The 27,440-nt window shown below is 42.7% G+C and overlaps 1 protein-coding gene across 3 annotated transcripts; it reads left to right on the top strand.

Annotated features, from left to right (window-relative positions):
- On the top strand, positions 1-27,096 carry STAT1 (signal transducer and activator of transcription 1). Of its 3 annotated transcripts, none has more exons than XM_054829487.1 (24): positions 1-107; positions 2,075-2,203; positions 2,848-2,992; positions 4,215-4,313; positions 6,163-6,258; positions 6,979-7,057; positions 8,189-8,280; positions 8,861-9,012; positions 9,275-9,433; positions 10,780-10,872; positions 11,378-11,437; positions 12,298-12,327; positions 12,410-12,503; positions 13,360-13,401; positions 13,907-13,990; positions 14,538-14,636; positions 15,197-15,332; positions 17,814-17,869; positions 18,952-19,046; positions 21,311-21,450; positions 22,784-22,969; positions 23,596-23,671; positions 24,132-24,234; positions 24,823-27,096. In XM_054829487.1, exons 2-24 carry the CDS (start codon positions 2,076-2,078, stop codon positions 24,844-24,846), a joined length of 2,268 nt encoding a protein of 755 aa, XP_054685462.1. In that variant the 5' UTR covers positions 1-107; position 2,075; the 3' UTR covers positions 24,847-27,096. The 3 variants fall into 3 exon arrangements, with proteins under 3 accessions (XP_054685462.1, XP_054685463.1, XP_054685461.1); XM_054829488.1 differs by having other exon boundaries at positions 25,501-27,096; XM_054829486.1 differs by lacking the exon at positions 24,823-27,096 and having other exon boundaries at positions 24,132-24,810.
- The last annotated feature ends 344 nt before the right edge of the window (positions 27,097-27,440 follow it).

The following is a 27,440-nucleotide window of genomic DNA, read 5'->3' on the forward strand; positions in this document are numbered from 1 at the left end:
GCTCTGATTGGCCCTGCGGCCGGCCCCCTCCCCCGGCAGCTTTGCGGGTATTTCTGGGCGCAAGCGAGGGTCGCGGTGTGGAGTCGGAGTGCGGTCTCGTCCCACGAGTAAGTGTGGGCGGCGGGTAACGGTCGCTAACGGCCGCGGGCAGGGCTGCCCGCCCGGCCTTGGGGGGAAGCAGCACACGGGGGAGGGCTGCCCGTCCCGCGGGCCCGTCGAGCCGCCGTGGCTGGGAAGGTGTGGGAGGTCGGTCCTGGGCAGCAGGACGGCTGTTCCCGCCCTTTGCTCCCGAACTGGCACCGCGTGGGTGGGCGGCGATCACCCGGGAAGTCGGGAACGGCACGAAGGGTGGAATCGCTAAGAGGCGGCGGGGTTAAGCGTAGGTCGGCGCCCGGCTGCGGCAGGAACCCTCCGGTAGGGCCGTTAGCGGGGCACGCAGGCCCCCACAGCTGCAGACAGACCACCCCGTGAGGGGCTGCCAGCGAGGCCTCTCTTCTCCGGGGACACGTACGGGCTGCGACCGTGCTGCCCTTGCCCCCGGGAAGGCAGAACAGCCAAATGGGTTTCCATCCTGTGCTACCTCACTGGCCAGTTTGTCAGTGGCAGGCTGAGCCCTGGATCCCGGTATCGGTCTCTACTGTCTTCTCCACAAAAGCTGCTGCCTTCCCCCCTTTTCCGTGTTTCCCTGCTCGCATCCCCAAGGATCATGTTTGGTGCATTATCAGTATTGCTCTGTAACCACCTTTTCAGGTAGTCCTGTGTCACTGCTAAGTCCTTTCCCAGTCTAGTTGCTTTAGGACACAGGAAGATTGGAGTACATCTTCCTTTAAGTGCTGGGGGGGGGGGGGGAGAAGCCAAACCAGACTAATTTCATGCATTGAGACAAATTCTTCCAGCTTTCCTCACCAAGGCAAACAGTCAAACACGATATTGGTGTCACTACAGCATACTGAAATGCCACGTTACCTGTAATCTCAATCTCACACACATCAAAGTCCCCAGAGCCTTCGCTTTAAACATAATAGCATTTTTAACTCTAGCGTAGGGAGCTGGCATACAAACACTACTGGATTTGGCAGGAAGCCATCTATAAGATAGTCAGTCCTTCACCCCAACACTGCCCTATGCCTTGGATAGGTCCTATCAACCCTTTCAAAAAAGCTGCAGATGCAAGTGGACCTGCATCTCACCACCCATGTTCTCAGCCTTGGGTATATCTTTACATGCCATTTCCACTACAAGATGCTAAACTGCAGCCCAGTGAGGAGACAGTAACAGGTCTGCAGCCAGAGATCATATATCAGAACATACAGCCACTCTGTCATACAAGTGCTGTACATCATGGCTTCTCTCTGTTAGATTAGTTCATTTCAAGTAGCCTGTGTCTGCTGCAGACATTACTTAGTTTAGCCTGATAGTTTAATCATGGGAGCTAAAGCATATAGTAGAAAAAACCCGCTCTCCAATACTTGTCCATTTAAAGTGACTTGAGATCTGGTTGATTGGCAGAACAGGTAAGTGAGGACACAAATAGCACCTGAAAATGGGCCCCTAAAGGTTCCTTTTTGATTTTCCACTCTCACTTTTTCCAGCTGTCAGTGATGGGGAATACGTCTACACCAATAAAAGGTGAAACTCCGCATATAGGATCGAGATCCTACAGAGTCACAGGTCCTCATTCCTATACCCCTACTGAGCAAGGGAGCAGTGACACTACCAGTACCCTAAATGCTGGGAAAAGGGGTTCAAAGGGGGGGGAAAAAAAGGGCAAGTTTTCATAGGGAAGGGTTATCTAGCTTTAGAGTTATTTTTCATTAAATAGTGCACTGTCTTAATTTGCAATTTTACATTTTTTAAGTTAAAACAAGCACAGAAGAAGTTATATTCAGTTTTACTGATTAGCTTTGTAAAACTGCTGCAGCTGAAAATAAAATGTTTGTTTGCTGGAAACCCTTTTCCTTCCAACTCCTCCAATTTTGCCATTGTTCATGAAAACTTTAAATGAGTTACTCTTCACTAGTTCAGTCCAAATACTGCTTAAGCATTTACATTGATTTCCCCCCCCCCTTCTCAGGATGGCTCAGTGGTATCAGCTACAGCAACTTGATTCCAAGTTTTTAGAGCAAGTTCACCAGCTATACGATGACAGCTTTCCAATGGAAATCAGGCAGTACCTCGCACAGTGGCTGGAAAACCAGGATTGGTAAGCATAGAAATTGGCCTTCAGGTCATGCAATAAGCAACGTTCTCGTACATGCTGTTACAGGCGGTAGGATAACACTGGGGAAGAGAGCTGCTAGGTGAGACTTTGCTGGTAGGATGCTTCAGTAGCTGTGTGGGTGCTATAGCCTGGGTTCTTGCCCCTCTTCAGGGCTTTCTAGAGGGGCCTGACACCTGGAGTAACAAGTGTACCATCTCATATTTCCCTCAGTTGGTATGTAACAGAAGCTGCTGTTTCAAGACCAATCAGTTATTACCTTTGTAGCTCAGTCTCTCACTGCTTGCAGACTTTGAACTTTTGCTAAGATTTCTATGGAGTATCTTCCTTTGGAAGAGTGGTACAGCGTGCATACATGCATCAGGTTCACTTTTAGCTTCTTGATGTGCATGGAGTGAGTAGATGAAGTTGTACAGAATGTAGCAAGAATAGTACAGAGAAAAGCAACATTTCTGTATCAAGGAAAGTCAAAGTTGAGAGAACGAAACTGGCTTACATTTGAAGATAATGCTTACTGCTTGCATATACTCAGCTGGAGTTGGAGATTAAAAATAAAGTATTCCTGTATGCATTTTTTTAATGCTGTATTGAAAGTGTATTTAACACAAGCATGCCTTAAATTATTCTAGGGAACATGCAGCCAACAACGTATCTTTTGCTACGGTGCTATTCCACGACCTGCTGTCACAGCTCGATGATCAATTTAGTAGATTCTTGATAGAAAACAACTTTTTGCTGCAACACAACATAAGGAAAAGCAAACGTAATCTTCAGGTATGACTGGGGTATACACCTATACATTTGCTTGAATTGCTTCAGTAGAGTAATTGGATGCCTCTAAGCAAACTACCCTGCCACGAGAGATTTTCACAGAGAATGTGCAAGAACCCTAGTTTAAAGCCAGAATTCTAATGTTGCTCCATTTTTGTTTTAATTTGCTACTGTTAGAAAGTTACAGTTTCATTAGTAGTACAGTTACGGTTTCTGAGAACTCTAGAAACAAGTTATAGTTTGTAAAGTATTTACTATATATATTTGGAGCACTTACTCAAATGTAGTTTTGCTTACCCCACCCCTTCCCCTGCCAGTTTCCTCAGTGTCCTAACAAGCTTCTGGTGCAGAAGAAACACAGGGGAAGAAATCCTTCCCATGTAACCGCAGAATTACAGTTAATAGCAGAGGGCCTGTCATTAGGTAGCACTTCTGTGCTTTGTATTGTACTGACAAAAGGTCCAAAGCAATTGGTAGTGAGTGGCAGTGCAGAACATATCCTTAGTGGACCTAATTATTTCCTTTAGTCAGTCTTCCCTGTAGGGCTGCATGCCAGAGGATCTTCCATAGACTTGCCTTCTCCACAGCCTATTTCCCACACACCTAGCTTCTCCTCATCACAAGGCAGTGATTAGGGGAACATTTTCTGAGGAGGGGAGAACCAGGCTGTACTTATCACACAGTAACTATAGATCAGCAATGAAGACCAGTCAAGGCTGGTACAGCTCAGCCATCCCCAGGGCAGTACTTAATCCAGAGTGTGTTTCAATGTCACATGCATGTGAAACAATAAGGTTGAATTTATATCCAGCCTTGACTGTGTGTTCGTAAGTGGCAGCTAACATTTCCTTTACATCACCAAGCAAAAGCTGTACCTGTCAAAACAGGACAGCCACCCTTCAAAACGAGCAGCTATACTTCAAAGGTGTGGGAGAGTGGCTCTCAAGAGAAGGTGAGAACATATCTCACTTCTCCCAGTAATGTCTCCGACCCTTTCCTGTTTTGTGCAGAGTCCCATCTCTTCATACACTAATGAATTAAAATAGAAACTCATTCCTGGAGATGGTTGCAGCTGTCACGTTCCCTGTGATCTTGGAGCATACTGTGCCCAACGTGTGCCCCAAGGCTCACACACAGTCACCCACTAACCTTTTTGCCAATCAGTTTACTGAAAGACAAGAGATTACGAGTATGAACCTTAACAATGGACTGTCTCTAATGCCAGGATAACTTCCAAGAAGATCCAATACATATGGCAATGATCATCTACAACTGTCTGAAAGAAGAGAGGAAAATTCTGAACAGTGCCCAGTTGTCAAATCAGGTAACAGTCTTGGAATGTCTACTGTTCTTTCCTGTTATATGGGACAGAGGGAGTGGAAGAAGACTGAAAGAGGAAACAGGCTGTCCTCTCTCTGCTCGACAACATGTTTTTTAAAGACAGAAAAGTGAACACTAATATGTACCAGCTGGATGGCGTGGCTTGTTTGTGCTATATGAGGCATTTGGAGGGGAAATGGCAAGGAAGTAATTTTTATTCCTATGCTTTTTTTAATGCTTCTGTAGTATAGCCTGATGTGCTCATCAGATTTTACTGCAGTTTAATAATTAGTGCTTGCCTTATTTCACCAACAAGATTTTAGCTTTTTTCTTATGTATTTTACTCCTGAATTTGCTCCTTACTGAGCAGCTGAGCCTTGGTGCTTCTCTGGACTGTGTCTCTGGGAAAGTGATACATCATTCTTCCAGTTATCTCCGAGTATTTCTTTCTATTTTGGTTTAAGTAAAGCCCATTTCTTTCCTCTGACCCATAGATAAAGCCATATTCTTCTCTTTCCTCATCTGTTCTCTGATTTTTCATGTTTTTGTTTTTTCCTTCTCAAGGAGAACTGTTTCACAATAAAATAAATTCTGTGGTTGGGAAAAGGAGTGGAAACCGTATAGCTAGATGTAACCCATTTATGTGGTAATAAAGCGATGACCGACTGAGCATATTAAGTTCTGATACTGAAATACTTCCCTTTAGAACAAGTTTTTGCATGTGTGTTGTAGAGAGCGGGAAGAGCACTCGGGCACAGCTTTCAACGAGGAGTCTTAACGCAACTGCGTCCAAAACCAGCTCCTTGAAAACAGTGACTGACAAAGCCCTTCCCCAATACCTTGTAGCTGCAGCACAGCTGTGCAGTTTCTATTCTGGCACATGACAGAGCACACACAACTGCCTTTCCAGGACACAATATGTTTGGGTCATCAAAAAGGGAAACAAGTCCTCCGGTACTTACCGTTGGTGCTAGGTACACCGCTGTGCCCTACCTCTGTGTTCTGGTTAACGCTCTCATTTCCCAAAGCTGAGAAGGTAAAACCAGAGCAAGCACGATTATGAGCATCATAAGGAGAATCCCAAGTGTTAGAGTATGCTCAGATTGCCTTAATGGTCATGACTTAAATCTATGACGGGGGACCTTTGCCAGTTTGCCAAAATAAATACTTTTGATCGCCTTAGCTTAAGCTGACATGTTAGAGAGGCACTGTATACCTGACTGTCCCACATTAGAGGATGTTTCTAACACCAACAGAACTGCTAATGTGCAGAATGAAAAATCCTGTCTTTCAGATTACTGCAACTCTCCCTGAGTTATGTGATGCAATAAGCTTCCTGAACGATATTGGGGTCAGCCGTCAAAGAAACCATAGAGAGATGTAAAAAGTGCTTGAATGCCCTGTAGGAAAAAAATTACATACCAGGTTACCCCATTTGCCTGTACGCAGACCTATCTTGCTCTTAGCCTGTTTCTCCCTTTATCCTGTATGGATGAATCTAACATTTAACATAGATGTCAGGCAGTGTTCAGGGTTGCTGATTTCTTGAAATACATGAAGGTAAGTAAACAAAAGAATAGATTTGTGCAAAGAGAAAACAAAATAAGTTTATAGGTTTATGTTGCTATGATAAAAAACGCAGCATCGTCACACAGACATTTTTAATCCTCCCTTGTTTCTTGCAAATTCACTTGAACTTAATTTTATATTATAAAACCTTAGTATGATTTTTTCAGAACAAGCCATGCTTCAAACTGTTTGCTAACAAAAGCCACTAACTTACATCAATGAAAAAGTATTTGCTGTCATGGGTCATTCTGGTTTGACTTCTGTTGTTCTGCTTGCCCCCTCAGATGGAAGTGGGCAGCATACAGAACACTGTGATTGGGATGCTGGACAAACAGAAAGAGCTTGATGCGAAAGTTAAGGCTGTAAAAAATAGCGTTATAGTAAGTATAATGTAACTATTTAAAGTGGTGTTTGTTGGCTTATACATGTTGAAAAGCTTTCAGTACATAAGACTTTCTAAAGTGACAAGTAAAAATAAGGTAATAGTTTGGTTTTCAACTCGGTCACCAGTGACTTAAAATAGAAAGTAATTATCTGTCAATGGCACCGTAATACAGATTGGTGTTTGACTGGTTTAGCAAGATCAAATTTCTTGTGCTTGAGTTTTAATAACAAAAACTTTTACCCATCTGAAATACTAGTAACTGAGGAAAAGCTTAAGAAATCATATAGTGACCATTTTGTTGTAAACTAGAACATAGATTTTCAGTTACCATATAGATGTTTATTGTCTTAAATACTGTCATGACAGAAAGCTTTTCTCCAAGCAATACTTAAGAATTTGAAAGTTTGTTTAAAGTGCTGTGTGCTGTTCCAAGTTTTTCCACTGTAGCCTAGGTTCTCCTGACTTCTGTGAACTTATATGGCTAGACAATGACACCTTTTCCATATTTTATAGTTAACGGATTTTAGTTAGCTGAGAAGAAGGGAGGGTGATTAAGTTTAGGGATAGTTCCTGTTAGGGAGTTCCAGGAAAAGGCATTGCTGTAATACTGGACTTCATCTCTGTAAACAGCTGGTGCCAGACAGTTCCTCATCACAAGTCTTGCATTACCTGAAAGTATTGAATAATTGTGGCTGCTTTCATTTGTGCATTATAGGACGTGGAGCAAGACATCAAGACATTGGAAGATATGCAAGATGAATATGACTTTAAATGTAAAACCTTGCAGAACAGAGGTAATTTATCACGGACATACCCTATTGCATGTAGTTCATAAGAATAAACTTTGCTGTCTTATGTCAGGAAACTAAACATAACAATATGTAGCCAATACTTACTGATGATATCCCTCCTTTGTTAATTCTGCTTTATGCTGAAACCTAACTTCCTAAAAATGCATTCTTTGCATGTGCCTGTTCTTACAGGAAGAAAGCGAGCCTCTTTGTTAGCACCGGGTTCCTTCGTCCTTTACATCCCTTTGCTACTAGCAATAGCAAACCCTATAGACTCACTGACCATTCAACCATACATCCAAATAGTTCGTTTTATGCTTCTCTTTGCCATCTTGTATTTTACAAACGCCTTCCCTGCGTCAAGTTTTGTAGGCCCTTGTGTACCGAGGGAAGCACATGCAGCTGTAGCCCCCACTGGTTTCATTCTGTAGATCTGTCTATTTTTGACTTTGTTCTAGAAAAGGCTTCAGATTCCAATGCAAATTGGCAGTTGCCTGTCCCTCAGAAGAGGGACATGTTCAGAAGAGACTACGGGGAGCACTGAGCCATGATCTTGCTCTTTGTACTTGGGGGCAGGTAGCGCTTGCGTGAGGCAGACAGGAACCTCTAACTTAAGGTCAGTAGGCAGCGGCGGGAGTAGCTAGGACCGCTAAGTAGGATCTGTCAGCATGGGCTACGCTCAGGAAGCTGTGAACATCCTCCCTTAAGATAACCTGGCAACAGAAGTTATTTGTTAAGTAAATAAGTGATTCAAGTCTGAAGTCAGCATGAGAACAAATTGCTCTGTGTGTATCTTTACACAATATAATCTTTATTTTAAATCATGTTCTTGCTAAAAAAGCAAGCTGACTCACCTCTCAATTACTTCACTGGGATAGCGGCTTTTCCTTGCATTAGTGCTTTAAGTGTAGACTCTGTCCTTTCAGAAGGAGGAGAGGAAGAATCACAAGAAAAGTCTAAGAGGCAGTAAATATTTCCTCCCTTAAGCTTGAGAGATATATCTCACTTAACATTAGCCAGGCAGGTCCCCCCTTCCCCACAATGTTTCCTCCACCCATACTTCCCTGTTCTCACAAGGGCACAACCTGTTGCACTTCTCCAGCCTCACCTTCACAATTTGGACTTATTTTACAGAGCACGAGTCCAATGGTTTGTCACAGGAGGAATATAAGAAAGAACAGATGAATCTCAAGAAGATGTTTTTGTCACTTGACCTCAAGAGAAAGGTAGCATTCTAGTTTTCTTGCAGAAGGTGACAGCACTTCATTTTGAACACATGTTCGTTTTCATATATAAATTATATAAAACATCAGCTGAACTAAGACTTCATTCTTTCCATTCTGACTGAAAATCTAGCATCTCTAAGCAATTCTCTTTTAGCAACCTTTATCAAACTCTGTCAGGTAAAGCTAGAACAGTGAAAGGGAGAAGTGTCAAAATAGTCATGTTCTTGAGGAAAAACTGGTTGAAAAAGTTACAGCTTTAGAGTTAATGTGCGCACTCTCATTGCGGTGCTCAAATCTATGACAAGCACTGGGCAATCCCACATACGCACTTGGGGCATGTGATGCGAGACCCTGAGACACAGTCTTTAGAATTCAGCAATACTGAATATGTGTTGTCTCTCCACTTATTCTAGCAAATACTCCAGCTAGACAGAAGCAGGTGTTTTAGGAAACATCCACTGTTGACAAACTATTACTTTGAGGTCCTTGCAAAGTTTTGCAAGACAGATAGCATTAGCTAAAACAGTACTTTGTTTTCCTATATTAAGTGTTTTTAATAAACAGAGTAATTTCTCTATAGGAAGTGGTGAACAAGATAGTACAGCTGCTGAACACCACAGAGCACACACAGAGTGCTCTTATTAATGAGGAGCTGGTGGAGTGGAAACACAGGCAACAGACTGCATGTATTGGCGGCCCACCCAACGCCTGCCTTGACCAGCTACAGAACTGGTAAGTCTCCAGGCAAGGACTGTGTTGGCCAGGAACTTGAAGCGTGTTATGAAGGAGCACCAGATCTGCAAAATATACTGATTTATATTACGCACTTTCATTCTGTCACAGCATAACTACATTTCATTGATTACCACATTTCCAATTAGCAAGAAGTGTTCTCTGTACACTGCCTAGCCCTTCGGGACAGTCACTTGGCTAGTGCCTCAGCATTATTACAATCCAAAAACGTGCTAAAAGTAATAAGATTCTGTAATTGTAGGTTCACCATTGTTGCTGAAAGTCTACAGCAAGTTCGTCAGCAGCTCAAAAAACTTGAGGAACTGGAGCAGAAGTTTACCTATGACCCTGATCCCATCACAAAAAACAAACAAGTTCTGCAGGACCGGACATACAGTCTTTTCAAACAGCTCATCCAGAGGTAACAAAGAAGGGTCATCTTTGTGTTTGTGTGAATAAATGGATGGAGAGCACCTTTCCTTCTGTTCCCTCAGTATTTCCTGCACACTAACTTGGCATTTTCTGAGGTTTTCTTAAGTTTATCACAAAGATTAAACTAAATGGCCATTTTTGAGATTCACCCTATTTAGGCTTTCCACTGGTTTAGGCCCATGGAAAGGGTTTGTGATTAGTCACCATTTAAGTTTGCAAGAGCTATGCTAGAATATGCATTGGTTATGGAATCAAACTCCTAGTCTGTTAATCCATTTCTTGCTTCAAGCTTCAGCCCTGCAAAGGTCTAGTAAATGGAGACAAGAAACCATCTACACCAAGCCATGCCCAAGATGATTACATGCTAGATTCTTCAACCCTTTGCCTTGGGATGCATCTTCTTTGTCTCCAGCATAGGGAGGCCAGCCATATCACTGTACCATCTCTGTGATGCAAGTTACTGTAACTGTAGTTGCCCCACATAAGATCAGAGTCCCATTCTGTAAACGTACAATAGACAAGAATTCCTGCTTGCAGATAAGAGCAGGGCCTTAGATAAAGTAGGTAACACCCTGTTAAGGGAGGCTAGAACCTAGGTTTCCAGAGTCCCATTCAGGTGCTTTGACCACTAATCAGAAAACACAGGCACTGCTTTTCAGTGAAGGAAATGAGGAAGAGGTGTAGAAGTCTAGCTGCTGTTCAGATATCTTGCCCATGAGTATAGTGGAAAGAAAAAAAGTCTCCATGCTGCCTAGGACTTGGTAACAGTAGAAATACTTCAAAATTTATGTCTACGCAGCACCATGCTACACAAAAGGTGCCCAAGACAGCAACAGTTTGGGGTGTATCAGAACAGGTTAGCCTCAGGAGATTGCTTTGTGGGGTTAGCAAGCCCTCCTCAAATCCCCAGCTCGTTTATCTAGCTCTTGGGCATGTGTTGTTACATAGCACTGTAACTGTAAGTATTTAGGAAGCATTAGGAAGTGGCAAACAAAGCCACACTCCTCACTTAGATTATGCTGGTTGCCATCACAGTGTTTACATGCTGTTTGATTTCAGGGAAGTTTGAGGTAGCACTCTTCCCACTCAAGCCATCAACGTATTCAGGAAAAGCCAATCCTTCAGAAATCACTTTATACTTGCAGTATCTCTAATGCTGTTGCTACAAGTAAAAAACCCCCACACAGGCCTCTGTGTGGCTAGAAACTGAATGAATAAAGCATATAGTACTACCAGTAAATCACCATTCTTTTAAAGTTTACTTCTTATGTAATTTCTTATTCCTTAAGGACAACATTGATAAATCAAAGTGCCTTTAATCTGTTCTTTCCATAGCTCCTTTGTGGTAGAGAGGCAGCCCTGCATGCCAACACATCCTCAGAGGCCATTAGTTCTGAAGACAGGCGTACAGTTTACTGTAAAGCTGAGGTATGTTTTCCCTTTCTCCATCTTGTTTTGTGGTAAGCCTTTCATGGCACTGGCTTCCTGCAGCTGAAAGCATTGCAAATCTTACACGGTAGCCTAAGCTTTAAGGTCAGGAGGAGAAAAGCGCCACATGGCAGGGGGATGTCTTCTAGCAAAGTTTAACTTGCATTTAGCTCTTACCCTTTACCAGGAGCAGGGGGGTATTGAGTGTATAAGAAACACAACAGAATAGCAGAACGCACGCACACCACTTCGTCATGCAGAAGACAAACTCGTTTGCCCATCTAGTTTCCTCTCTAAATCAGGACCTGGGATCAGTGTCTACAGACCTTGCTAATTTATCCTGTCGCTGCAAATACGATATCTTGTATGGAGCAAGCTTGGAGCCTGTACATAGCCCTGAGCTGTGCAGCTTAGGTATACCTGTGATAAGCAGCATGATAGAAGAGAACCTGTCTTTTGCAATTGCAGTCAAAAAAACCCAACACAAACCACTTTCTCTTTCCAGATTGCTGGTGAAATTGCAGGAATTGAACTACAACTTGAAAGTCAAAGTTTTATTTGATAAGTATGTTGCATTTTTCTCATCCCTGTGTATGTTAATGGTAAGCAGTCCCCGTGTTCAGAAATCCAGAAGGCAGTCATATTTTAAGTGTTGAGTTGGCCAGGAGCAGAGTGGTTCTCCATGGTAGCAGGTACATCATCCCTTCCTCTTACCCATGCCCTTGCTCTAAATCTCTCTCTCTGCTATTAGAGACTTGTCACAAAGCATTGAAGGTCTCTACACTTGCTTTAAGGTAGGGAAAGAAAGGGAACGGGCTCTCCGAGGTAACAACAGTGGCTGTAAGGTCATGAAAGGGGGCTGTGCTTTTAAGAAAGCAGGAGGGTTTTTGTCCTCGCATTCAAGTCTTAAAGCAGCATTCTGTTCACTTGAAACAGCTCTGGGGTCCAGAAGCTTGCATGAAATGGGGGAAAAGAAATTCTTATGTGGATGTGTGAGCTGAGGGTTTGAGGAGTGCACCAGGTATAACGCAACTCAGTAAAATCATAAGTGTTTGGAAAACCACTTCAAGCGATGCAGCAATTTATTCAAAAAGTTGCATGCTTTGAAAGCCACTTTAGAATGACAGTACTATGTAATTTTTTCTCAGAGCCAGACTTAAGGCCTGTGTGGTAAAAGAAAGGACTTGTTTTGATTATAAAAGCCCTCATAGCAAAATTTAAATCTCAGTAAAAGGTGGCCCCATGTAGCACAATATTTATTTTGACTGCTTGAACCAACTGCCTCCTCCTTTACACAAAAGATTTCACAGAAGCATTTTACCAGTTCTCAGTCAGCTACTAAAACAAACACCCCCATTTTCCGTGTCTGCGGCAGAATCTTTAAAAGATTTGTGTCATTTTTGTCTTTTTTTTTTTTTTAAACAGAGATGTAAGTGAGAAGAACTCAGTCAAAGGGTACGTATCATTACAGTTTGGTATATTAATATTGGGTTCTTTCAGTGAATACAAGACCATTCTTTTCTCTCTTTTTATGAAGGTTCAGGAAATTTAATATTTTGGGAACAAACACAAAAGTAATGAACATGGAAGAATCTACTAATGGAAGTCTAGCAGCAGAATTCAGGCACTTGGTAGGGGATTTTTTTTCTTCTATCAACACATCCATTCAATTGTGTGGGTAGAGGGTGTGGTAGGAAGGATACAAATTGCTTGTTATTGTAGTCATCATTTATTTTTGTACAAGAGGAACTGTGAACCTCATTTTTCTTTGTTCTTCCCTTTTTGAAATTTGTCCCATTTCAATTGAAATGCTATTGCTTGTCACTGAAATAGGGCCAGAGGCACAAACGAGTATTTGCTGCCATACAGCTTATGTTACAATGAGTTCTTTGGAGGAAAAAAAGGAAGCCTAGAAATGGTATTTTGGGCCTTTCAGAGGAAGGCCCATAGATGGGAGAGCTTGGAGTAGTTTAAAGAGCTTTGAAACTGGAAGAGGAAAATTGTCTAGGAGGGGGCAGCTACAAAAAACTCAGTGTCTTGAGCAGACTATACAACACTATCTGCAGATTGCGAGATAAATCAGATTGGTTCCATCATTACAACAGGAAAAGTCCTGAAGCGGTGAACATGGAAGTCTCCCTTCGCTGTCCATAACAGACACTGTCTGGAGTTTATTGTCCAAGTCAGAGGGGTACTTTGATCCTTCCCGATTTCACACTGCTTCTGTTCTTATGAGGCCTCGTACATAAAGGCATTACATCAAAAGGATGCAATATCTATTTTCACAGATGAATGGTTTATAAGAGAGTAGTAGTTACCTATAGTTTAATCCTTTGGCTTCCACAGCTTAGAACCAAATAGGATCAGACACTAGGGCAGCCAGTTTGCATACAGTTGAGCGACTAAAGCATGCAAGTGTTTGCATCCCTTACCACTTTCATTTGTGGCTGAGGTAAATGAGTGACATGGGTTTTTGTTTGTTTGCAGCAACTGAAAGAACAGAAGAACGCGGGAAGCAGAACAAATGAGGTAAGCAACACTAACCTTGTTCATAAAGCTTTGTGTAATACCAAAAAGGCATTCAGGCATTTAAGACAATGCTCTGCTCAGTGCCATGAAAAAAAGATGGGGTAACAGATCAATAAAGGAGGAGTTCAGTGTTTCTGGGAAACGATCCATTTAAGAGGCATCTACAGATGAGAGCTACAGCCAGAATGGCACCCCTCTGGACTCTCCCTCACTGGCACCTAGCTTTAACAGGACTTTCTGGCAAGGACAGATTTTTATATGGCTCTGGGGTAGAAGCCAAGAAAAAAAAAAAAGGGTATTTTCTAGGCACCTTTAGGAAGTTAGCATTGTCACTTGACTTTGACCTATAAACCATTTCTGATGTCTAGAGTAAGTAACCTTGGGTAGAAAAGGTTTTTCCCTATAACAAATCCCTTACCTTCCCTGCAAGCAAGTTTTCAGACCCTGAAAGGTTTTTGGGCTTGGTTTTTTTTTGTGTGTGTTCTTTTTTTTTTTTCCTTTAAAGGGTCCTCTCATTGTAACAGAAGAGCTTCACTCTCTGAGTTTTGAGACACAGCTGTGCCAGCCTGGCTTAGTAATAGACCTTGAGGTATGTCTTAGATGAAAGAGAGATGGACTTAAATTTCAGTATGTCACTCATGTAATAATCTCAACTTTTTTAATAGAGTACTTGGATATAAAACACTTTCAGTTATTTCAAAATACACAAATGACACTTTACAACACCTCTTTATACACATATAAAGTGAGAATGCATTCAAATCTCTGGGTGAATAAGAGTAGATGTGCTTTGCAGAGTATCCAGTAACCAACAACCAGCCCTGGATTTTAAGCTCTCTGGGTATCAGTTTCCATTTATTTCAGAAGCAATATGCTAAGAACTCTGTTACTATCAGTGCTATCATAACTGGCCCTATATGGAGGTCTTTATCAGAGAAAAAAAAAAAAGCACAACCCAAGTCTTTCTAGTACTTCATCATACTGACACTTTCTCCCCTATGTACAAGTGTCAAGTGAAAGAGTTAAGACCATGCAAGCAGGGAATTGCAATGGAAATGTGTTTGTGGGTAATCTAGGGGAGGGCTGCAGCAGGGGTACAGGGCAGTCAGACACACTTCCTTTTGTATCCCTTTCAGACCACGTCCCTTCCCATTGTTGTGATCTCAAATGTGAGCCAGCTTCCAAGTGGATGGGCTTCTATCTTGTGGTTCAACATGCTGTCTACTGATCCCAAGGTATTTAAAAACACCAAAAAAAAAAATCAAACCCCCCTTCCCCCCCCACCCTTCTACCTCTTTACATAGATAGAGGAGCTTCCACAGCTCCCAAAATTCCATCAGAAATACTATGTGTAATTTTCGAGCATTGCCTGTATACAAGTGGCTGCTGCATTTTTCCCATGCAGATGACTCAGTGGAGAGAGACAGTGACCTACTTACCTATCCTAAACAGGGCAATGTTTGAAACTCACATAAGGATATTATACATTGTATTCAGTATATACAGTACACAGTGAGAAGCCAAATGAACTTTTAAGAATTCAAATGTAGTGCACTTGGCTGATCTAGGAATTCTACCCGCTGGAAGGAGACACATCCAAAGGAAAGACCCAGAGATTGCTCTTCCTGGTAAAGAGTGCCTGTCAGGGTAGCAGCCTGCTATTCTAGAGGCATCTCAAGCTGACATCCATTCTTAAATCAGCATTTTGTTTTGGCAATATGCTTTTGTAAATTCAAGTGGTATTCCAAAATTAATGCTTATTAACTGTAGATTCTATTTTTCCCTTCCATTCTAGAACTTGTCCTTCTTTCTGAATCCACCTTTTGCAAAGTGGTCTAAACTTTCCGAAGTTCTGAGTTGGCAGTTTTCTTCTGTAACAAAGAGAGGACTTAATGCAGATCAGCTGAGCATGCTGGGAGAGAAGCTACTTGGTATGGTCTGCTTCCATCACTTCAAACCCTTTGGTTCTGCTGAACAAGCAGGTGGCCTGTTTGAATTGAAGCCAATTCTTTTCCACAATCTATTTTAAGTTTTTATTTCCTCACACACCTTTTCCCTTCATATGGTGTCACTCTATAGCAGTGGAGCATTTTCCAGTTTTCAGTATGGTAGAGTTTGCAAATGACAGTCAAGCTGTGAAAAGGTCTGCAGTTCTAACTGAGAAGTTCTATGCATTAGGGCAGCACAGATTGGGGCTACTTCTGCTTTTTGAAGAGCTACTGAAGCTACGCACATGTTTAGTCAATCTTTGAGGTGGCTGTTTCTTGGGGTTTTGGGGTTTGTTGTTAAATCCATCTCCATTGATTTTAACTTCATCATGCCCCAAGTACAGGGGGATTTGCTCTGTCTGCATAAACACAGTTGCAATATCAAAGTGCAAACACTATGAAACTATTAAGGGATATCAAATGGAAAGTCTTTAGTAACAGCCTAATTGGCCATGAATTTTGTTTTCCAAACTCCTCATCAGTTTGCCTGATAGGCAGGGCACTTGACATGGCTACTGAGTTTACATGGTAGACTATAGTTAAAATACTGTATATTCCACTAACCTTAAGTTTCAGGCAGCATTTATATTTAAAGGGATTTGACATTAGTGGGTCTGGGTGGTAAGTACAGCATTCTAGCCTCATATTCCCTTCGTCTAGTTTCCCCAAGACACAAGATCTGACAAAAAGCTTACTGATTTAATAGGTTACTTTTCAGAATTCTACAAGGAGAGTAATTTTTATTAGTCTAATTAACCATCTGGAAGACAAAGTGACCACTGACATATTTCTATGGTCAACTTGCAGTTCAGAACTTCAGAGATTCTTTGTCAGGCTCTGAGTAACAGTAGAGATGCTATTTAACTCCTCTCTCTCCAGCTAGAAGTATTTCACTACTAAAAAAAAATCTAGGTAGCTGAACACTATATTTAAAGGGACTTGGGGGTCTTGGTTGACAGCAAGTTGAACACGAATCAGCAGTGTGCCCAGGCTGCCAGGAAGGCCAACCGTATCCTGGGGTGCATCAAGCACAGCATTGCTAGCTGCTCTAGGGAAGGGATTGTCCCACTCTACACCACGCTGGTGCGGCCTCACCTCAAGTACTGTGTGCAGTTTTGGGTGCCACAGTACAAAAAGGACATAAAACTGTTGGAGAGTGTCCAAAGGAGGGCAAGATGGTGAAGGGTCTAGAGGGGAAGATGTATGAGGAGAGGCTGAAGTCCCGTGGTTGGTTCAGCCTAGAGAAGAGGAGACCTCATCGTGGCCTACAGCTCCCTCACAAGGGGGAGCGAAGGGGCAGGCGCTGATCTCCTCCCTCTGGTGACCAGTGGTAGAACCCAAGGGAACAGCATGAAGCTGCAACAGGGGAGGTTTAGGTTGGATATCAGGAAAAGGTTCTTCACCGAGAGGGTGGTTGGGCACTGGAACAGGCTCCCCAGGGAAGTGGTCACAGCACCAAGCTTGACTGAGTTCAAGAAGCATCTGGACAATGTTCTCAGTCATATGCTCTGATTTGGCTGGTCTGTGTGGAGCCAGGAGTTGGACTCGATGATCCTCTGGGTCCCTTCCAACTCAGGATGTTCTATGATATATTCAGGATCCCTTAGTGCAAGGGGACACAAAATTTATCAGGGTGCCAGGATACCCTGATGTGATGTGAAAGTTGACAGAATCTTGGTCTCAAGTATCAGAAGCAAGCTCCCTAACCTAAACTATTTTTAGAGATATGGGAGGGAAAAGCAGCAGATTCCTGACTTTATTGAAATCCATAGCGTGATCTGTAATGGAAAGAATTTGGCTCTGAATACAGTCAGGGTCTGCAAAGCTGTAGCTGCTGTAGCCACAGCATAGGATTTTTGTTGCTGTGGTTATGAAACACTGTTGACATAAAAACAAGGCAGGGGGGAAATGATTGCAACAGGAATGAGATGAGTCTTTGGTAGGGGCAGATCTAGGAGTGAAGAGTTTCTGGGGCAAAAGCCTACAAGTCACCAGGACTGAGACAGGGAAGCGCTTCACCTCCAATGTTGTAGGCTCTGCTGAGCTCCTACAGAAAAGCTTACGGGCTGCAGTTTTCTTATTTTGTTGGAGAAGATATGTGCAAGATTTCAGTCTCCTTCCTGGAAGTACTTTGAAACTGGCAAGCATTAGGCAAGGCACAGCACAGAAAGTGTGAGAACTAATTCATTCCCATTACACAAGATCTGTTTAAATACATTTGGTCATTCTCATGCAGTGAGCTTCTCCAGAGGGGAACTCTACAAGCCCTCCCTGCACTAGCTATCAAACTACTGTAGCCTTACATTTCTTTGAGTCCAACAGCTCAGAGCTGTAAATAAGCACTCAGAACTCAGGGCTATAAATACTTTTCTTTCAACCTAAGTAACTTATGGAATATGACTGAAGTAAATTTATTCTGTTCAGGGTCAGCATGTGGAGGATCTCATGATGGCCTTATTCCTTGGACAAGATTCTGCAAGGTATGAATGCAGTTTAAAAATTGAGATGGAACAGAGAGCTTTGTCTTGGGGTGGTTTTTTTTTTTTGAAGGCCAGGTTGGGGCAGTTTTGGTTTGTCTGGGTTTTTTTACTCCCCTACTGTGCTTTCAATAGTATATTCTGGAGCTTACATAGTTGTGGGAGGTTTTGATGGTGAGGTTAAAGTAGCAGCAAAAGGAGGAAAAGGGCTTGTAATAGCAGAGTAGATTATTTTGAGCTATGTAAACTATATAGAAAAATGCATTATTAATGGAATTGCTATTAATAGTTCTCCATTTTAACCATTACAGGAAGTGTTAAAAACCCCCAGCAAGATGAGCAATTCTTCTCTGTCACAGTGAGGGACATTTCCCAGACCAGGGGCAACTGGGTTAGAGCGAGGATTAGCACAGGGCAGCCAAGAGGTGGCAGAAAGTCACAGCATGAGATTTCATAACCCTGGCTGCAGCAAGACAGGAGAACTCTTCACACTTTCTTTGGCTTTAGACCCTAAACTGGGATAGGTAAGCAGGAGACGACAGCAGACAGGAACGGACTCCGGGGGAAGAGCAAAGCTGTGGTGACCCTACAAGCACTCAAGTTCATTAATACCAGTCTCATGAGGAATTGAAATCAGAGTCTGAACAGAAAGCATCTCTAAACTATTCTGCTAGCCAGCATGGTTGAGGGCCCCATGGGATGGTTTGGGTGTTGCAGAGCTCCAATAAGGACAGTGCCCAGGCAGAAGCCAGAGCCTGGTCTCTGTTCTTAGACCGATAGTATCATTGCAGGAGAGGTGATGGATCTGTAGGCTCAGGCAGGCGTTTCTCTCACACTGCCTCTTGCCTTAAGGTTCAGTACATGCTTCATTCCTAATAGGTTTCCGTCCTTCTGGAGAAGCAGAAAAGGGAAAAAAAAAAAAAAGAGAGTCTTAAGAGAATATGGGGATGCTGGGAAAGAAGAAAGAAGGGAGAAAAATACAAGAACAAGTAGATGCTGGCAGGATTGAGAGCTTACTTCCTCTGCTTAATAAAACTCCTGTTTCATTATCCCTGTTCTCCCCCTTCCCACACTCTGAATTTCAGGAAAATATAAATGACAAAAATTTCCCCTTTTGGCTGTGGATTGAGGGAATTCTGGAGCTTATTAAGAAACACCTCCTGTGTCTCTGGAATGATGGGTAAGACCTGAGCGAGCTTAACATAGACATGGTCATTGCCTCAGACCTTTCATTTAGGCTAGCAGTTGCATCCTCAGGTGATGATATTGTTTGTGCAGATAATTTGGATCCAATAAAGTGGAATTTGCAACCAGAGAATCTGAGGCAAATATTCTAGTAGTGAAGAAGCCTCTGATGAGGCAACCGCTTTTAAGCAAAAGTGTCTGATGACCAAGCTGTCCCATTTAAGTCACAGAACAGGGCTTTGAATGTTAGAAGTTTTTTTGCCTCTGCTCCTGCTATAAGTAGGTTCTTTCCAAACCCTAGAACAGAGCCTCTCTTGTATTTGACAGGGAAGACTAAAGTACAACAAAGTGTAAGTCATAAAGTGACCATCCATCTTAAAAATCCAAACAGAAAAACCTGCCCAAAAGCAAACTTTGTCAGCCTCCTCTAGGTGGCAGCAGCCAGACTCTGAACATCTGTCTGCAAACGAGTCCAGAAAACACTCTTTACTGATTTTAATAGAGTATTATTAAGTAGTAAGACTTTGCCAGATGGCAAAGCAGTTCCATTTGCCCTTTAATACTGGTTTAGTAAACTTTCAGTTTTGGTGTTGCCAATTTCAAAAGCAATTGCTGCCAGAAACAGGTTCAGCCAAGGTCACAATCCTGCCTCCTAGGTTTAGCTGCATTATGAAACCCTGTCAATAGCACACTCACAGCAGAGCATCCGAGTAGATCCCGCAGACTTGTGGGATACAACAGCAGGATTGCTCCATCTTGCCAAATTCAGTAGCAGGCTTCAAATTATTACCCCCCGGCTCCAGATGAGTTCTGTCAAAGCCCTTAACAGTACAAGCCTTGTTTCGCTGCCTAAACCCCACATATTTCATAGCTAAGTGGAGTCAAGCGCAGTGGGAGCTTTTGCCACCGTTACTGAAGCAGAGTTGCAATTCTGTCCCATTTGGTGTTCCGCCTCAGCATGGCTGTGCGCCTACGGGATTGTTTTTGCATGTGGCTTTGATAGCATGCAGCCTTGAATAGCATTACTCATTGCTCTCAGTTATGAGAGCAAGCCCCTGTTTAGGGTTTAACAGAAAGAAGAGGTGCAAGTTAAATCCTGAAGGTAATCAAAACCAGAGATTTAGTACTATTAGTTATTCCTTTCTCAGCTGGCTTTGTTGGATAGTCACAGATCTTTGTTTTCTAGAAAGGCAAAGAGGGAAACTAAAGAGAAAACTCTTGTAAACTACAGAGATACTTGAGTGGGAAAGAGACAAAGCTATAGTATTCATTAAGCTAGAGACTCCCGTCGTACACAAAAGGATAAGTATTACAGCCTCAGGAACACTTGCCTTTCTTCCATCTTTAGTCTTCCCATCCCTTAAGTATATCATTATACACAGTACATTTACTACCAAACAGATTTGTTACCTAAAACATGCCATGTTAAAAAACAAAACAACCCCATAAAATAGGGCAGCTTACAGCACCTGAAATTTCTAAGCAAAATCATTATTTAGTGGTTTTTGTACAAAAAGCACTTCCCCTAACTTAATGCACAGAAGGACAGTAGTACTTTTTGAATAATACTCAATAAGCAGCAGTGCAGAGACATTCTAACCTTTAAAAAACAAAAAGCCAACAGTTGGGGTTTGACTAGAGTTATGCCCCAGTGCTGCTTGTACAACTCCCTCCCCAGTCCCAGTTCAGACCATTTCTTAGTTACCACCTTGCCTATGCAATAACATTTGCTGAGCATAATGTATTTGGGCGGGCTGAAGTCACACGAGCTTAACAGCTCATCCACATGCACGAGGAATAAAACAAAGCCCACACCTGTATGGATGCAATCTGGTAGCTAGCAGACTTTTTTTTTTTTTTAACATCAGCCAAAGAGGAAAGAGAACTGTTCCTTAATGTACTTTTGAAGTTAAAAGTGCTAGCTGGAATCTGACCATATTGCACACATAACTTTGCTTCTGTTTGCACAGCCCAGTTTTGACAGCAAAAGACAATCTCTTTTATTCTGAGCTCAGACAAGTGATTGTATAAGCCACCAGGCAAAAGGAAGAGTGCTGAGGGAAGCTGTGGCAGCTCATGGCTTCCACAGTGCAGCCCCAGCCTGTCAGCCCTACTGCTAACTTCCCAGCTGTTCACAGGACAAAGCCTTCTGTGGGGCTCTTACAAGTACTTTAGCTTTTTAGTTTTCCTAAGCTAGCCCCGCACAGCTTAGATTTTATATTGAGGAGTAAAGTCAGCTTTTTCTTTTCAACATTACAGCTGCATCATGGGTTTCATTAGTAAGGAGAAAGAACGTGCTTTGTTGAAGGACCAGAGTCCAGGAACATTTTTACTAAGATTCAGTGAAAGCAGCAGAGAAGGAGCAATCACATTTACTTGGGTAGAAGGATCTCAAAATGGTAAGTCAGTAACAGAGAACATCTTTGTCCTCAAAAATACAAGCTTACCTCAGAACAAGAAGTCCTTATGCTCCTTCACACTGAGAACCAACACAATAAACCACCTGAGCAGTCCCCACCCTTACAAGCAGCAGGCCACAAGCCATAGCAGACATATGCCTTACTTGGTGTAGTTTATAAGCCACACAGTGGCTTGTTCAAGGTTTCTGCTGGGATAACACTTCCCAAGTGCTGCCTCTAGCCTGGAAGGTTGTTGAGGATGAACCAACCAGCAGGCTGTCTCCCCTGCCTCCTTAGGATCTCTTTTAGAAGACACATTTAGTACATGCACACCTGCATCTCCCTCCAAACCCCATCAGAGCCTTCTTTCCCAGGAAAGGTTCACTACAGCCACATTCAGCCCTCCGTACTGCTGTTCTCTCCTACCACTTCACCTTGTATGCAACACTCCTTTCTCAAACACCTTGCTTTAACTCACAGTCCAACGCATTCCTTCCTTCCCACATTCTCCCCAAATAAGCCAATACGCACTTACTTCATTTTCCTAGCAGTTCTCCTTCCTCCTATTTCCAGAAGGGAAACTGATGAAGAACTCACTTCTCTAGTTAGCTAGACTGCTTCTCCTACTTTTAAGGAAGCCCAGGGACTTAAAAGCTGCAAAAAGCTGTACTTCCCTCCCACTATATCCAATCCAGGTTCTTCCCTTATCACACTACTTAAATCATCCCCACCTGCCAGGATGCTGCAGCTGCTGACACTTCACTTGGATGAGCCCAAGACCTGCAACAGCTGGAAGAGAAACTGCTGAATGTGCTTGAACGACTTCTTCCCCTTTGCTGCCGTCCTAGCTGAGACATCCAAAAATTGAGCAAAGAAGGGTCGGAGCGTTTGGAGCATTTAGGGCAGCTTTATCTGTCTCTCTTTATGATTCATAAGAGCTCCAAGTGGTGTGTTGGGATCAAACTTCCTAATAGGCAATAGAGTCTGAATGACGTCATTCAGAAGAAGGTTGAAAAGGTAACACAGCTTTAAGTAGTTAATGAAATACTGCAGTTCATGTCCATGGAGAGGTCACCCCAGTCATTCTGACTACAAACTACACCAAAAGCCATCACTAGATGCTATCCTCCCATATGCCTTCCTCACCCACAAAACAATTGTCCTTTCCCTCTGATAGTCATTAAATATTTACCTGCAGCACAATAAGTTTCATCCAGGTAAGCCTTCTGTTTGTGTGGCCTCTGAATTTGTGGAAGTGGCCACAGTTTTTCTGGACAGTTTTAGAAAAAACTTGGAAACCACCTTGAAGAGTTGCTGTTTCTCTCATCTGCAGAGCCCCAGTTCCATTCAGTAGAGCCATACACCAAGAAGGAGCTCTCTGCTGTTACTTTCCCTGATATCATTCGCAACTACAAAGTGATGGCAGCTGAAAACATCCCTGAAAATCCCCTGAGATTTCTGTACCCAGATATACCCAAAGACAATGCCTTTGGCAAATACTACTCCAGGCCGAAGGAGGGTGAGTGCTCTAAATGGCCCATACAGTCTGTGATGTTTGTTCTTGAGATACTTGGGCACTGGATAATTTCTGTGGCGTGGAAAGAAAGGGGGGCAGTTGGAGTGAACGCCTTGGCAGCCTAACCCATACTTGAGTGCTGCTCAGCTGAAAAGTGAGAACAAGCACCTAAGCTTTAGCGGGTTCGGAGAAAGCTCTGTTTTTAAAGAGGCACAACATGACAGCCAGTCAGATCAAAAACTGAAAACATAATTGTTGCTGGCCTTCTAATTCAGCTTTCACACAAGCCTGTGAGATATTTCAGAGATGTGGGTCCCACTAACAGCTGGAACCGTGACTTATATTTGACTCTTACACAGGACTGATCCTGGCTGTGTGGCCTGGCAGCATGTCTTGGTACAGCTACATCAAGCTTTAGGGGAGGTTTTGGTCCCCATTTTCAATAAAGCAGAAAGGAAAATATGACTAAAAAAATGGAATAAATTAACCATAGTGCTGTAAAATGCATGGGAGAGAGACTTGCACGTTATCTGGGTCACAGGCTTTATTTTTGGTACAAAAAAGATGGCAATGTGAAGATGGCAATGCTAAAAAAAAAAAATCAAACTTTTTTTTTTCCCTCCTTGAAGCACCAGAGCCCATGGACTTGGATGGTCCCAAGGGAAATGGCTACATCAAGACTGAGTTAATCTCTGTATCTGAAGTGTAAGTTTCCACAGAAATGCTGGATTTCTATAAACTGAGCATAACTTTTTAGCTGTAGTTCATGTCTCTTCACAATACTTAAGTTGTAGATGCCCTTGTCAAATCTTTCTTCTTTCTCTTTGAGGATCTGATCACACCACGTACATGCAGTGCTGTGTTTAAACACTGTTTTCAGGCAAAAACCTTAGAAATTTGCAGGTGGTTGTACTGGCAAATAATTTCTTGAAAAGGAAGTTCTTAGAGACTTGTTGGACTTTGATTAGAGTGTAGATCACTGGGTAATCCCAGTTTTCACTTAAAGCCGTGCTGGCTTTGCAAAGCATGGTGTATTGCTCACAGGCCAGGTCCACTTCCCCAGGGACCTCATCAGTGGCCCTTCTGGACTCGGAGCCAGACATGTAGCCCAGCCGTGCCTCTTTTCTTTAGTGAAGGGTTGTCCCTGCTCTTCTCCTTCTATTAGCCATCCTTCCAGGCTCCAGTCTCCAGAAAATCTGCTCCCCATGTCTCCTGAAGAGTTCGATGAGGTGTCTCGGATGGTGAGCCCAGCAGAGATCGATACTGTGGTATGTACCACAAGCCAGCCTTGTGTGGGAGGGTTGAGCCAGAACTTGCTTTTTCCTTTTTTTTCCCCTTCAGACATCCATCAGCCACCTAACACAAGCTAACACTTCAGACTGTGTCTCTTCAAATGTACAGGAAAAGCTGGGAATCCGGCGTTAGGCTCGGATTGCTATCAGTTGTTCTTTCCACTTGGTAGTGGGGATAGGGGTGAGGAGCAGGAGAGCAAAGCTCCCAGTGTGCATCTTGCAGCGGGAGGGAAGACGAGGAGGGAGTAGCGCTGTAGTCCTTCCTGTGTGGGGTCTGGCTGGGGAGGGAAGCTAGAGCAGGTATGCGGCTTGGAAGTGTTGCCCTGCCGACACTTGCGAGGTTCTGCCTGTTGCCCTTTCAGGGTGTACTTCAGAAAAAAAATCCAAATTAAAGCATGGCGCCTTTTTTTGGCTTTTTTTTTTTTTTCCTTTTCTCATTGTTAGTTTGATCCTAAGATGTGAATCCAGTGGTACTTGGGGAGGACCTCGTTGTGCTCTGGTTAGTAAAGACTAGAGTATGAGGGCTTTGCTTGGCTTAATTGACATGTACTTTTCTTGTTGCAGATGTGCTCAGCATATTCAACTTAAAGATTGAGCTTTCAACTGCATCATTAACACAGCTGATTAGCTTATGCATCCTGCTCTGCAGTCAATGACTTGGTGACATGCTTCACTTCAATTCTTTGGGAGGCCCTAGATATTTCACTGCACATCAGTTTCTCAACCTGAAGGTCCAGTAGCAATTTTTAACTAGTGGGAATATAAACGGCATTCCGAGTAGCCTCTTACACACACTTTTTTTGTTTAGAAGTTCTTTTTTAAAGAAGTTCCAGTTAGCGAGATACTGTGCCAGAGTGGAGGAAGAGAGGAGGATAGGAATGAGAGGTCCTCAGCAAGAACGATGGGAGAAACATGCATTTTGTTGTTTAAGGGAATTAATTAAATTTAGCATTTAAAACAGTTGGCTGTACATAGAAGGCTTCAAAGGAAAGCTAGTTCTTTTGCAGAGGTTCTGTTCTGAAAGCTTGCACCTTCTGCATAACTACTCCTGAAGAACTTTCACAACTTTAAATTTCCCTCTGCACCACAGAAAGGAGGAGAGAAACACTCTGCCACACTGAATCCACGTGCCACTGAAGTTTATCCTGGTTTTCTGTTTTCTAAGGGCATGGCATACTGAAGAAAAAATGTTATCCGCATTTCATTTTTGTGTGTTTCTTAAGACAAAGTCTTCTTGTGTAGGATGTTTAGCACAAGCTTTCTCACAAAGAGCACTTGGGACACCACCCAAAGCTGCACTGGCACATGCTGAGCTTGCAATTCAATGCGTGCAATCAAGACTAAAGCCTCTACAGACTGCAAGCATGCTGTCTGGCAGCACTGTCAGACAAAATGAGAACCTACTCTTAGAAAAATAAGAGTACAAAAGGAGTTGGAGTACGTTTTTACTCACTGTGCTTAATCTGCCGAGGTGAGGGTCTGGTCACTCCTATCTTTTACAATAATATATGCCCTATTTAGGTTATAACAGGTGGAATGGAACTTAATTTTCTCATGCACTATGAACAAGGGTATTTATTTCACTGTTGATTTGAATAGCTAGAAGACCCTCCAGGCTTTGATAATGAAGTGGTTTTGCAATTAGGGATAAGGCACAGGAAAGCAAAGTTAAATTTATACTGAGTAATGGCTGCAGCATATGCAATCTTTAGTACTTAAAGGATGAAGTTGCACTTCCACCCGAGGAGGAACAGGTTTGTTTCTCAGCGTGTTGGAAGATAATGGTGGAAGTTAAGAGGCAAGGTTGGCTTACGCCGCCCGTCTCAGTATTATCCAAGGCTGCCAACTGGCAGCAGCCGAGCAGAGGGACAGCACAATGCCGACACCAGGTCCCACATGTTCAGGTACAAAGGGGTTGGACAAGTTGGCCTCAAGGTCCCTCCAACCTCAGCCCACCTGTGACCAGCTGCTTCTGCAGCATCTCAAGCCCCAGTACCCATTCCCAGTGCCCAGGAGGGCAGCGGCGGCCAGTGTGACTCACAGCCGTTGCAGGGCCACTTCTCTGCCCTTCAGAAATGCTACGATCAGCTGCTGCTTAGAAAATGAACGACTGGTTCAATTTGGTGTGTCGTGCCCAGGAAGACTGATGTGCCCCCAGCAAAAGCCAGAGAGAAAGAAAACTTAAAGGACCTAGAGCACGTAACGTACCTACTTACATGGAAAGCATTGCTACAGTGACTTATTTTTGGTACCCTCGGTTACTGAGGTTAACAGTGCTACAGAACATCACCACTGGTGACTTACTGCTTTCATCTTATAACTGGCTAAATGTATATCTATATTGTAATACAAAAATCAAATACTTGTTTCTTGAGCTACACCTTGTACTCATGTCCCATACTCAGCAGTTTGGTTTGATTACTTTTATATTCCAATTTTATCGACCAGGGTGAAATTTGCTTGTGAGATTTAAAGCAGTGGCCTTATTCATAGCTTTGTCTTTACATAGCAAGTATTTCTAAAAGCGATGGGGTTTTTTTATTCTTTTGCCATTTTAAATAAATGGAACTATCAGTTGACACTTTAGTCCTTTATCTTGTGTTTTGGCTACTTCTATTATAAAGATGATGCATCTGCCAATACTTTACTGTATATCTCATTTTAAACTGGTTTGTGTGACTAAACAGTTATACAGCTCTGAAGTCTAAGGCAACAGAGATGTTTTTAATTCGCTGTATTGTTGCAGGTCAGTTCTTAGAGGTGGTAGTTAGAATATTTATTATTATTGCTTGTATCACATCACTGACTTTTTTTCTTAATAAACTTCAGTAAACTCAACTTGAATGTCTAATTTGAGTTGATCAGTAGGATAACCGATCTATAGCTAAGCTTTGTGATCTATCAAGCTGGGCCACCACTGCATCGTTTAGGGCTATTAAGTTACACAAGTTATCTCACATTTGTCAGGCTTTTATATTAAATACACAGCCAGGAGAACAATAAAAAGAAAGGAACTGTTGGCGAGATGAAGGACAGCAGAAATGAAGGCAAGAAAAAGCTAGAGCTGTTAAAGACATGTGGCCAGTCCACTTCAGAATCCCAGCATTAACCAAGAGCAATCAGTGAAAGGGGACAGCTCTAGAAGTGTAGGTTTAGAAAAAAAAAAAGAAAAAAGCAAAGCT

This window comes from Grus americana, chromosome 6 (genome assembly GCF_028858705.1).
Source record: "Grus americana isolate bGruAme1 chromosome 6, bGruAme1.mat, whole genome shotgun sequence".
NCBI classification, from domain to species: Eukaryota; Metazoa; Chordata; class Aves; order Gruiformes; family Gruidae; genus Grus; species Grus americana.

What these genes read in the sequence shown, in the direction of transcription:
- STAT1 (XM_054829486.1), top strand. Translation starts at nt 2,076, where the DNA reads ATGGCTCAGTGGTATCAGCTACAGCAACTTGATTCCAAGTTTTTAGAG. An exon ending in CTTGACCAGCTACAGAACTG is followed by an intron (nt 9,013 to 9,274) that starts GTAAGTCTCCAG and finishes CTGTAATTGTAG; the next exon opens with GTTCACCATTGTTGCTGAAA. An exon ending in GAGAAGAACTCAGTCAAAGG is followed by an intron (nt 12,328 to 12,409) that starts GTACGTATCATT and finishes CTTTTTATGAAG; the next exon opens with GTTCAGGAAATTTAATATTT.